The 12,778-nt window shown below is 42.8% G+C and overlaps 1 protein-coding gene across 2 annotated transcripts in view; it reads left to right on the top strand.

Annotated features, from left to right (window-relative positions):
* The window catches only part of crybg1a (crystallin beta-gamma domain containing 1a), a 49,906-nt gene that overhangs the window by 31,092 nt on the left and 6,036 nt on the right, over positions 1 to 12,778 (top strand). For both annotated transcript variants that reach the window (XM_036541817.1, XM_036541819.1), the window contains 14 exons: positions 53 to 91; positions 197 to 315; positions 663 to 828; positions 1,687 to 1,826; positions 3,557 to 3,683; positions 4,081 to 4,116; positions 5,153 to 5,310; positions 5,956 to 6,082; positions 6,324 to 6,469; positions 8,150 to 8,276; positions 9,444 to 9,473; positions 9,612 to 9,724; positions 10,763 to 10,895; positions 11,690 to 11,829. In XM_036541817.1, the coding sequence (XP_036397710.1) occupies positions 53 to 91; positions 197 to 315; positions 663 to 828; positions 1,687 to 1,826; positions 3,557 to 3,683; positions 4,081 to 4,116; positions 5,153 to 5,310; positions 5,956 to 6,082; positions 6,324 to 6,469; positions 8,150 to 8,276; positions 9,444 to 9,473; positions 9,612 to 9,724; positions 10,763 to 10,895; positions 11,690 to 11,829 (1,601 nt within the window). The remainder of the gene's footprint in view (positions 1 to 52; positions 92 to 196; positions 316 to 662; positions 829 to 1,686; positions 1,827 to 3,556; positions 3,684 to 4,080; positions 4,117 to 5,152; positions 5,311 to 5,955; positions 6,083 to 6,323; positions 6,470 to 8,149; positions 8,277 to 9,443; positions 9,474 to 9,611; positions 9,725 to 10,762; positions 10,896 to 11,689; positions 11,830 to 12,778) is intronic.

The raw sequence follows: 12,778 nt of genomic DNA, 5'->3' as shown, positions 1-12,778 counted from the left end.
TGCCTCAGTTAAGCAGAGAAATGAACTGGTCATCTCTTGTCTTTTACTGCAGATACCAGCCGTGAGAGGGTTCCACAAACGCCCAGGCAAGGTACAGTATCTATTTCTACACAGGCAGTTGGCGTTTGTGATCAGGATTATGACCACAGGGCATATGAGAATAGTCAGTGTTATTACTTTCTCTCCTCTTATGCAGATTGTCATCCATGAGCATGCTCAGTTCGGTGGGCAGGCTTTCGAGATCTTCAGAGATGTGGAGGATGCAACGTCCCTGAAACTGTCCCCTGTGATTTCAGTCAGGGTGGTAAGGGGATGGTAAGACCTATTGTTAAGTGAAGTCCCCACCCCACCCCACCCCACCCCAATTTTTTAAACGATTTTAGAAAGAACACTCATTTACTTAATGATGTAGGAGCTCTATGATTTACCATGTGTCATGCATCTCTTTGTTACACTCAGTGAGGTATTGCAGTACCAGCATTGCACAAGTGAACACCTTTAGCATGTGTGACCTGCATGCTCTGTACCAATTCCTGGTCGGAGTGTGGCAGCATCCCTTATGGGGCTGGCACTAATGACCTTTGAGGATTCACTGTTCCCGAATCCAGTGCCCTAACCACTAACCTACACACCTGACACATCGTCCACATACGTTCCTGCAGCTGGATCCTGTATGAGAAGCCAGAGTTCAAAGGTCGCTCTATTGCCCTGGAAGAGGGGACCATGGAGCTGGTGAACGTGTGGGCAGAGGAAGAGGTTGCTGGTTTGCCCGGGCAGGCCATCCCCACCTCCCCCATGGTTATCGGGTCCATCCGGCTGGGTGTCAGGGTATGTTTCCCTCTCCTCCCTCTCCTCCCTTCATCCTGCATGTGTTACATACTCATCCATTGTTGAGATACGGCCTCCATTTCAAAAATGAACCATAATGAATGAAGGAAATGTAATTACAACATGGGATTCCACCTCGCCATTCACGTTTTTGCGATTCATACCTTTCCGTATTTCAGTTTCAGGCAGCACTCATGCTCAAAATTAGGTTTTTTTTTCATGTCAGGAGCAAAGCCCACTTTGAGGATAAGCCTTTAGTATATGTACAGTACGGAAAAGTGTTCACAGACTTTCCCATTCATGGGGATCTCTCAAACATGCTGCACACAAATCCCCAGTACTGCCATTATACACCCTTGGCTAGAAGTGATGGGTGTCATCATTCCCATTGTGACTTCATATGTTCTGACTGTGTAGTCTAACCATTAGTAACAGATGTTACTAAGTGAGAAGTTCTGTGCACATTAATCCAAAGTACGTTCACTAAATCAGCTGTTTGCAAACCTGTTTATGTGTTATGCACAAACATATGGCCATATTATTCATGGAGAAACATTGGCAGCCTTTAAAGACACAGTGTTAACAGAAGCTGGTGCTTCTTCCCTTTGAGAGTCAGCACCCAGGAATACAGCAGAAATAGGTTTTTATTCTATTGCTGGTTTTTGTTTCAAACCAGCAATAGAAGAGTGTACACACCCAGCCTGAAAACACTAAGATTAGATCACTTTCAGATGTATACAGTGTCCTTTGTGTTTTTCACCTGTTGGAGAACAGTAGGCTGTTGTTTGATGCCCCGGTCAGGCTAGGCAGCGGGATGGTTCAATGCTTTGATCCAATGCTGTGATTGGCTCCTTCCAGGACTACAGTGTGCCCCAGGTTGACCTGTTCACGGAACCACAGGGTCTTGGCCGGCTCACAACTTACTGCGATGACACTATAGATGTCTGTGCTTTCGGGATCCTACATGGAACCGCATCCATCAAGGTGCACTCTGGGGTGTAAGTTCTATCCGCCACAGTGTTTTGTTCCTCTCCTGCATGAGTTCTGTCTGTCACAGGGCCAGAATACCTCTGTGTGACTCTGTTTGAGGTTGTACCTGTCGATGAGGCCACATTTAAAGGAAACTTCATTTTCTGCATTAATTTATTAACCTTATTATTTAAATCAAGTAGTCCCATTGAAATAAACCACTTCTGCAAAAGATATTTGGGCCTGGATTACAACATGCAACATTTGTCCTCAGCTTTGACTCCTCGTTCAATGAATGCATTTTTCTTTTTTCCAATTATAAATCAATGAACCATCTTCGTAAACAGTAAAATTAATGCTTATGTTTAATATGAGTCAAATTTGTATGAAACCAGTTGTTGGTTCCAAAATGGCTGGCACACTTGCCAAAATAGAATGCAAGAGTAATATGCAACATGCAATAACAGGATCCTTTTTGCACTGATTATAGACATTAAATCCAGAACATATGCAGTCATCAGAAATGTAATCGTTTTAAGTTTTAAGTTGGGCAAAGATATAATCTGTTGCATTTGTAATGCCTTTTGAAGTGAATTCCAAGACCTGAGGGTAAGGCAATTTAATACCCTTTTCTCAGTATTTCACTTGAAATGTGTTCTGGAGTGGGAACATATTAATTTTCTGTGATGTGGTGGCAGTTTTCCAGTCATGGGTTGGCATGCCTATGTGTGCCAGTGTTTCAGTTGGCGTGAAGTTAGGAACGTGTAAATGAATTTTCTCTTTTGTTCGCACTCACACTGACTTTTAAATGGATTTGTGCTCATTTAATACTGTATCCTGTATGAGGTCTTGAAGATACAATACTGATGAGTTCATATAAAGAACATCACTATCACTTTAATTTTTTTATTACCTCAAACCGAATTCAACACAAGCATAACCACTGAAAAATCTGATTTTTTGTGGAAAGGGGGATTTGAGTGGAGTACGGCATACATCAATGCTATGATTATAGCCAAAGAGCAAGCATTGTTTTTTCTATTTTTGGTGAAAGTATGCACCAGGAATTCAGCTTTAAAGAATTAAGGAACTCGATTTGCTAAGGACAGGAGACTGAAAGCGTATGATCCAGCGTGAGATCGTGACATCTGTGTCTTCTGAGTGTTTTCACTTTTGTCCATGGAATGTGACCCCACCCACTTCTGTCTGTTAGTGGTGAATAACTTTCCGTAGACCTGTTTTCTGTTTTAAAAGTGTAGCTGGGTGCCAGAAGTTTTGCAGTGAGTCAGCAAAAAGACATTTCTCGAAAAATCACACATCGCTTTACAAGAAGTGGGAAAATGTTTTGTTTTCCAGGTAGAGCGTGATTGCAGTGAAGTGCAAGGTTGATTATTGGATGCCCTGCAGGAGGTTGTCGAAATTCTCACACCCATTTGCCATGTGCACGTGTCAGACAAGCTACATTTCTGGAATAATTTGGATTCAAAGTGATTTGCTCACGTCTCCTGTTTAAAGGCATCTCCTCAATCTCTGAAACTGAAAATTCAGCGGTTAGATGCCAGCATATTCCCAGTCATTTTCATATTTTTTCAGGTTTTAGCGTTTTTTTGATTTGTGAAATGATTTTTTCTGTGTGTGTGTGTGTGTGTGTGTGTGTGTGCATGTGTGTGCGTGTGCGTGCGCGTGCGTGCGTGCGCGTGTGTGTGTGTGTATGTGTGTGTGCGTGCGTGTGTGTGTATGTGTTGGGCTGTTTCCTCAGCTGGTTGGTGTTCAGTGAACCTGGGTTCCACGGTATGCTAGCAGTACTAGAGGTGGGAGAGTACCCCTGTCCTGAGTCCTGGGGCTTCCCTGAACCCTTCATTGGATCCCTGCGACCCCTAAAAATGGTGACTACATCCCCAATACTTACACAGCACCAAAAAACATCATAGCTATCAATAGCAGTCAACAATACTTAATTATATGTATCTGTAGAAATATTTCTGTTTGTAGTAAATGTTAATTCATCTGTTTATTAGTAAATATTTAGCAACGGAGATTATATACTGATAGAAGCTAGAAGTCAGCTGGTGCTGAGACCCATTAAAATTTATTTTAATATCCCTAAGCAAAGATATCTAGTTATTTATTTTATTTTTATAGGCTGTCTTATTGCACCTGATCACCTGTATTGATCAACCAGGTGGTTGCATGATGTATTGATGATGTTCATGCCTACACTGCTCAGCCAGGGTCTTTGATAGTACCTAAACTGACTGAAATTTCTGTGTTCATCCCTTCCAGGGTGGTATAAGGGTGGAAAATCCCAATGAAGTCAAGGTATGAAGTTACTCTCAATCATTCTCAAGTCGTACTGATATATTACTGATGTATTGTACTTCTGTAACTAAAGTAACCTTGCCTGTGTGTGACATCAGCATTCATAACACAAATACATGGATTCATTTATTGAATTGTGCTTAATTGTCAAATGACCACACTAAAGCAATTTCAAATTCACAAAACGTAGGAAAAAATGCAGGAATTTGTGTACAAATGTTAGTTGTCTGGAAGTATTTAGTATTCTCAATTTACTTGACTAGAAATATCGCTAGAAATTTTGATGCCTTTTTTTGAAATACATTAGGATCAATACATGTGCTTAATATACAAAAGGTCAGAAGTCATGGCATGGTGACGACACAAAGCGCATTTTTGTGTATACTGCATGCTCACATGCTTGGCTTCACGGACTCAGTAGTTTTCTCTGAAGTACATAGCATGCAAGCATGCGATTTGGAACACAGCCAAAATGTCTCCTTTTTCACACCTGTGTTTTCAGGTGTGCAGGTATGACTTCACGCACCTTGTTAACTGTATTCACACTTGTCTGGGGCTCCTCGTTGGCACAGGGGGAATCAGCACTTGTTGCCGTCTTAGTTTTTCATTCTCTGTCTCACGCTATTTGCTGGTGCATTGTTACAGCATGTTGGCTCAAAAAGGTCTGCTGTATTGCCAGGGAGTGCATTCCTGTTTGTACTACTTTTCACAAGGAAGTTATTTGATCAACATTTTTCAAGGGGGGGAGGGGCGGTGCGTGTGGTTACTCATGTACATGTAGTCTTGAAGGTGATTTGTTGCCATGTGCCATCTCCTCTTTGGTCATCATTGGTTATAGGCATCTAGGGCATAGGGATATCTAGAGCAGTGTTTCTCAGCTGCCTAGGCAGTGCATGGGATACAGGTGGGTAATTGTGGTACTCAGAGAATGGCAGGAATTTGGGGCCCCTAGTTCCTGGACAGGCACAGGCGGGAGAAGAACCGCCCGCTGCAGCACTCGGAGTTTTAGTGAGGTGAACCCTGACCTGTTCTCCAGGCGCTGGTGTACGAGAGGCCTCTCTTCGAGGGAGAATGCATGGAGATCGAAGGCGATGTCTTCAGTTTCATGGAGGCAGAAGAGGAGGGTCCAGAGACCTCAGCCACGGGAGTGAAGAAGCTGAGTTCTGTCGGCTCCATCAAAATTCTTGGGGGGCTGTGAGTATCCGAGTGTCGTTACTGGAACAATGAATGTTATAAGAAGTGCACAGTTGGAGAAACAAGGCTGTTCTCCTTGTGTAGTGCAGTCTTTTGGGTCCTCTGGGAAGTCACATATCATGACTGTGAGTCAAGAGTCATGTATGTGTGTGAATAGTTATAATAGTTACTGTGGTTCTACCCATTTAAAACAATTACGGAAGGCATTCAACCACCAGCCAACCACACTAAAGCAATAAGGGTGTGCATTATTACAATTATTGGCATGGCGGTGATGCCATTGCTAGGTACAAGGTGGGGCCCCACATTGGCCTCACAAAGTGCCGATAATTGCAACAATGTACACCCGTGAGTTTATTATTGCTTTTATAAAATGGTCCATATTTTTACATCCAATCTTAAATGGTCATGAAATACATAAATACATTAAAATGATTGCTATGTAAAAATGAGGACTAGTTACACTAAACAACTTGGACCACATTAATTCACACAAGCTGAACAAGCACCATCAAAAAGTAATCCTAGTCAATGTCTGCTAAATTCTTTCATATAGCCTGTCAGATGGTGTACTTACGTGTGTCCCTAAGATAACTGAATATGATTTCTTAATCTGTGGCTACATGTCCATCCTGTGCTCTCCAGGTGGGTGGGCTATGATGAGCCAGGGTTCGAAGGTATTCAGTACATCCTGGAGGAGGGGGAATACCTGGACTGGAGGGACTGGGGGGGACGCGGTCCCCGTCTTGAGTCTTTGCGACCCGTGCTGGCGGTAAGCGTGGGCAATTCGTTTGTTACTGCCATCAATAGTATAGCTGATGAAAACGTGATCCCTCTACACTTTTCTGATTACAACTTAAGTGCTGAATGGGAAACTAGGCCAGTTTAAATATTAACAGTGTCTTTGACTCTCTATCTGGACTCTTGGCACGTAATCTCAATCCTTTTTTAAGGAGATGCATGTGCTGTTATCTGGGAGATTGTAACAGTTATTTTCTTGTCTCACCTCACAGGACTTCCTGTCTCCACACATGAAGATGTTCAGTGAGCCAGACTTTGGGGAGCGAGGGGTTAACGTGGACCTGCTGGGGCCTGTCATCAACCTGGAGGACATAGGCTATGGGCTAAGGACGCAGTCTGTGGATGTCCTGTCTGGCGTGTAAGGAAATTTAACCCCAGCCTTTTCTATTTCTACACATGCAGTACCTGCACAACGAACCGCAAATCTCAAAACAGGCAGGCGTCATTCATTGTCAGGGCTGTGACAAAGGCATACATGTCTTGGCCGTGTGGCATAGCTTTATGGAGAGGGGCTTGGAACCTAGAGGTTGCCAGTTTTCCTCTGTCTGCTGTTGTAACTTTGGGCAAGACTCTTAAACCGAAGAGCCAGCTGTGTGAATGGATGATACATAAAAATTGTAGGGTATGAAATTCATTCCGGATGACAGGGTCAGCGCCCAGGCTCAGGTCCAAAGTCTTCAGGTCCACCTACTCATTTCCTGTCTAAGTGTATTGTGGGGTTTGTCCTAGCCCAGGTAGGGAGCAGGCCCAGGCATCATCTGTGTTCCCGGGACATTCGTTGCTCATTTCCTCTGCCTGTGGGCTTCATCGTGTGATAGAGGACATTGAGAAGCATGTCTGCACAAACACACACGCACACACCCTGCCCCTGGAGGCAGAAAACATGAAAACAGGGCGTGGACAGCTTGTCACCCATTGGAAATGGATCCCAGTATTTCAAAACAGGCCAGGAAACCTGAGAGTAGTTGCAGTATACCTGTTGAAAGTAATGTTTATGCCATAATCGGGTGGTTCTCATTCTCAATTCAGTTACCTTGGGCGTTTTCTCTGAACGTGCCGTGTGAGAGGAAAGACTGTGCAGGTTAAATAGCACTGAACTGTCTCAAGGGTGCCCCCTGCAACCTGACTGTGTTCATCATGTCAGTATCATTTTCCCATTGTTCCCATTGGATACCAGCAATATGTATATTTCATGGGCTCATCAACCACTGCATAATGGTAAAGAGATACTGTGCTCTAATAATAATTTTTCATTTTTTACAGCTAGCCACAGTCAGGCACCACAGTCGCTTACATACTCATATGCAGGGTGTCTTCTCCCTGCAGTCCTGAGACTGACTGTTCTACCACATTTATTTGTGTATATTGTAGAAGTTTATGCTTTTGTGCAGATTAGATCATTCTAGCCAGCAAGCTGTATGTGGTTTGGTTAGATTTGGATTTAGGTTATATTTGGTTTGGTTTGTGTGTATTTTTTGATTTGGTTATGTTAGTTTTGTTGTATTGCTGTGTGTTTTTGCATTGATTTTGTTGGATTTAGTTTGGGTTTTAAAGTGTAATGTTGTTAGGGCTGGTTTGGGTTGTTTTTTTTTTTGATGTGGTGTGGTTAAGCCTGGTAGTTAATATCTTATAACAGTGGTGCTTAAGCAGAGATGGAGTGAGAAGCATGCAGAGGATTTATAACAATTACCCTCCCCTTGCTCCTAACAAACCAGCTGTCATTGTTCACTCCCATAGACAAGCACAGACACACAGATGCTACCGCACATGAAAGAGTGAGTCCTCACGCAGCATGAGCCTTCCTCTGTGGGAGGTTTAGACCTGCCCTAACTCACAGCAAACTGTTCAGCTTTAACATGTTCTTCCTGCCTGCTCTCTGCCTTTCCCTCTCACAGGAAGATGCCCATTGTTTCTTGGATTACTTTAATTCCTTTGTCTGACTCATTTGTTCAATTCACTTTTCCTGCCCTGGATTTTCTCCCCAAAGCCTTTTTAGTTTACAGTCCTTGCATATCTGTGGTTTTTTTTCCCTCAACAGATGGGTGGCGTTTGAGAATCCCAGCTTTTCCGGAGAACTCTACGTCCTGGAAAAAGGCCTCTACAGTTGCCCTGAAGACTGGGGAGCTCAGAACTTCCGCATTTCGTCGGCACAGCCTGTATTTCTGGTAAGAAAACGTAGCTTTGAAATGCAGTAAGAAAAATAGGCTTCATAAATCAGTCATTTCAAAGTCTTATCTCTGTTCAGTGTCTGGCAGAATACACGTTCTTTGGGCGTAACGTCTGTGCATGCCTATAAATCTGTTGCAGCTGAAAATGTGTCTATACATGTTTTTGCAATGTTTGTGTGGTTTGTTTTTCACAGAAAAAGGCACATTGTTACTCAGTATCAATAATGACATTTCATAAACATTAATTGCTGTAAAATCCTCCTCTCTTTGGCAACATGACCGTAGGGTAGTGTCATTTAGTGTTAATATATTTTAATATCACAGCCTCTGGCAGACATAACCCCTGATTAAAAAGCAATTGATCATTACTCCTGCAGTCTGATTAGGATATCAGTGTAGCTGCCATGTGCCATCGACACCTATAGGCAATTTGATTAAACTGCTATGTTTCATGAGAAGCACCTCAGCATTCTGTTATAGTCAATGGTGTCTTCTGCACCCCCCCTGCAGTTTGAGTTTTCCAGCTTTATGCGCTTTCTGTCCGTTGGTGGTTTCAACACTAATGGTATAAAATGGCATCCATCACACTGTGAGACAGTCACAGTTTCCTCAGTTTAATTGTTGCAATCAAAATTGTTAGGATGGAATGCAGTAGGGTTAACGAGAGGCCAAACCCCTCACACTCCTGCTGACGTAACATGTTCCAGTGAAAGTATATATCTCTGAATGTATATCTCTGAGTGTATATCTCTCTCGGTATCTGAATGACAGGGACGTTGCAACCTTGCATACTGACTGAAAGTCTTGTACAGGCTCAGAAGGTCATGGACTCAAATATCAGACACACTGCTTCCATTATTTTCAACTCTCTTCTGGTGAAACACAATGATGGGCCAGGCTAGTTGTCCTCTGACAGCCTTCATATTCATTTACACATAATCCCCTTGCCTTCAAATATGTTGTCATGCTATGACTCCAGCTAGACAGAGTTCACAACATCCAGTGTGGAATATTGTAGTCTTAGCATGAAACTGCATCTCTTCAAAAGATTCAGGCAGTGTGCAGGTAAATAGAGCATTTCATTCTGTTTTTGAGTGTCATTCTGTGTGGTCTTGCTCAATGCTGGTGTTCTCAGATTCTGATTTGTTTTTCTTTATGATTTAGGATAATCTCTCCGGATCTCCTAAATTTAAGGTAAGGACAGTGAGGTTTTTTTTTTCCTACATCCTGTTTTTTTAAGCTGTAGATTGGAATGGGAGCTTTTTTGTGTGATGTGAGTAATGTGAATCTCCATGCTGCAATATGACCATGGCATCGGTTCTGGTGTCTCAGGTCCAGCTGTTTTCAGAGCCCAATTTCCAGGGCTCGGTCCAGGTTCTGGAGGACAGTGTGTCGGAGCTACCGGATGGTTTCTCTCCAGCGTCCTGCAAAGTTCTGGCAGGCAGGTGTGTGCAGCAGTAACATCTTTCTTTCTCCCTCCCTCCCCTCATCCATGCTGTTTCCTAAAAAAGGGTGCGCACCTCGATGACCCATTTTTTTTGCAGTCTACACCGACCATCACACCTCTCAAAAGTGTTATCACTGTCAGTGTGGGCAAGATATCCCGACTGCATAAGCCAACCACATTGCAGACACTCGTGCTTATAGTACTGTTATAGTATAGTACACAATCCAGCAATCATGCTTAACTGCACAATTCTAACACTATGCTCCTTTTCAGCACAATGTACAAGCTTTGCAACAATAGAGTTTGAAAGCCCATGGCAGGTCACTGGGGATTAGTTGGGCTACAATCAGACATCTTTCCATTGCTGAGATTTAGGTCGAGCACTGAAATGTAAACACTTCTTCACTGCTCACGCTGAGAGTCTAGTTCCCATGGAGGCTCCTTCCAGACTGCACATTCTTCAGTAGACTGTAAAGTGTGGGGAGATTGGGGTTATGCTGATTTAAAGTTCTGCACAGTCCTTAGGTCTCAGGAATTTGTCTGCTTGCTTAACCATTTACACGTATGCTTGGTGCCTGGCATTGTGTATGCCTTTTTAGATCAGGACAACGATTAAAAGGAACAGCAATGCTCTTTTGTATTTGCTGTATAATGAATTGTGGTTTTTATGAGTCGTTTCCAGTTTCAGCTTTTGTTGTGAATGTACTATATGGAAACCCATTTGCACCGTACTCAATTCTTGGAATTCTCACATCATTGTTTGAGACCCATTGAAAGCAAGAGTTTTTGTTCTGCTGAGATATATTTAATTTAAAATGCCATATTAGCCTTGTAATTTATTTTGGCTAAGAGAAACTGCCAAATAATTACTACTACTAATGATAATAATAATAATTCTAATAATAAATGACATTCTTAACAATTCATTATTATAATGCTAATATATCTAGCTAAATACTGAACAAGAATCATTGAAGTCTACATTTCAGGACTGTCGGAGTTCCAGCTGATGAGTTGCCCCAATGTTGTGTTGCAGCTGGGTAGCATTTGAGGGCCAGAATTTCACTGACTGCATGTACGTGCTGGAAGAGGGGAACTACCCTGACTGTGATGCCATGGGGTGCCAAGGACCTGATTCTTCAATTCGCTCCCTGCAAACAACTGGATTTGTGAGTACTGAGGAGATTTGCAGTACTGTGTGTGTTTGTCTGTGTCTGTTTGTGAGCAGTGTCTGTGTGTGTGTGTGTGTGTGTGTGTGTGTGTGTGTGTCTATGTGCAGTATGCACACATGCGTGCATGCTGTGCATGCGTGCTTGTGTGTGAAAATACATTTTCTGTTGTGTTATGAGCTACGCATTGGCACATCCTAGACCATGATTTTCCTGTAGTTCGTGGATCAGAAATATATTTAGTGAAATGTGTGGTATTGTGGTTATGGATGTTGACTTGTTTTTCAAAGCTGGCACATTCAAACACCAATACAGGCATATCTGTTGTAGCCTTAAAAGATAAAAATACCAAAATAAATAATGAAATTACTTGCAGGTGCTTTCTAAAGAGCCTGCAGTACTTTACATACTCACAAACAAATCAGCCCTCACCCGATGAATCCAGAATTAAAGCCAAAGTGTCTCCAAGAATAAGTCATGTTTATCCTGAAACTGAGACATTCATGATGATGTTGGCGGCATTATGACATAGTTGGTAAGGAGTTACACTTGTAACCCAAAGCTTGGAGGTTTAATTTCCAGCTAGTACCCTTGGGCAAGGTACAGTAGCTTACCCGACTTGCAAATATCCAGCTGTGTAAAATGAGAATGTGCAAAAGCTAAAAATAATAAAACACCAGTCAAAAAAGAAAGATATGCGAGCTATGTAATGATCACTGGGTAAGGGCGATTGCTGAGATAATGTTTAAAATTCCAGACTGAGTCTGGTGACCTCCCTCTCCCTCCCTCTCCAGGTGTTCTCTCTCCCCTCGATCACGTTGTTCTCTAAGCCCAGTTTCAGAGGGAGGAGGATGGTGCTGAAGGGTGAGGTGGTGAGCCTGCAGCAGGCCGGTGCAGACGGCCGCGTCCAGTCCGTGCTGGTGGACGGAGGAATGTGAGTAGACCAGAATCGGGAAAAAAAGCAATGTATTCTGTCTTTCAGCTTAACACAAAAAAATGGGAGCACAAGAAGATTTCCCCTCTAGGTTGCATTTTTGAGAGACAAGGCTCCAATGAACGTTGTGAGATTGAAATGTTAGGTATTTATCAGTGGTGATATTTTATAGAGGCGGACTGTGCATGTCGTTCTGCTGTAGTTCAGAGCAATGTTGGAGTCATTGAGCCCAGGTTTTCCTGATAACTTAAGAAAGAACACAGTCGCTGCATTGGTTTGCATCGAACACAGAAGGAGTTACAGAAGTTCTGCTTAACTCCCTTTCTACCAACACCATCTGAAGGTCTGGCCAATCAACTACAGCCTGAAGCACCTCATATTGGGCTGCACCAAAGATTTGTCTGAAACATGAAATCAAAGATGGATAATTGGTCACTCAGGCTCCTTCAGAGAGAATCTGTTCCTGTTTGCTTTCTGGAAACTGGGTGGAATTTTGTGCACTACACTGACATCATAAACAAAGCAGATTTAAACAGTAAATGTGAGCCAGCCCTCGGGGAGCTAGCGTGATTGACGTCTGAATGACATTAAGGTGCTCATTACAAGACGTTACACAGCAACACACTGTAATTAGATCACAGAATGGTTTGGTCTTAAGTTCCATTGACGCAGTGCTATTTTTGGTGCGCAACATTTTGAAAAACCATCATTCCATTTCATGTTGAAATAATGTTGAGTCAGTTATGAGGCAGTTTGCATCGAATGCAGACAGTTTCACTCCCAGAGTGTAAATACCATTGAGACATCAACAATCCCTCATCTCAGATCACTACACAACAGCCTGCTTGGCTGGCTTGATTGGCAAGAGGCAGCTTTCCTCCACAGAAGAAGTTGATCTAGGATGATATGGAAAGCAAACTGGTTGGTAGATCTGTAGTGCCAGGGTTGG

The sequence above is a fragment of the Megalops cyprinoides genome, chromosome 12, assembly GCF_013368585.1.
Source record: "Megalops cyprinoides isolate fMegCyp1 chromosome 12, fMegCyp1.pri, whole genome shotgun sequence".
Taxonomy (NCBI): domain Eukaryota; kingdom Metazoa; phylum Chordata; class Actinopteri; order Elopiformes; family Megalopidae; genus Megalops; species Megalops cyprinoides.
Note: the sequence above shows the minus strand (reverse complement) of the source record. Positions and strands in the feature narration are given on the sequence as shown.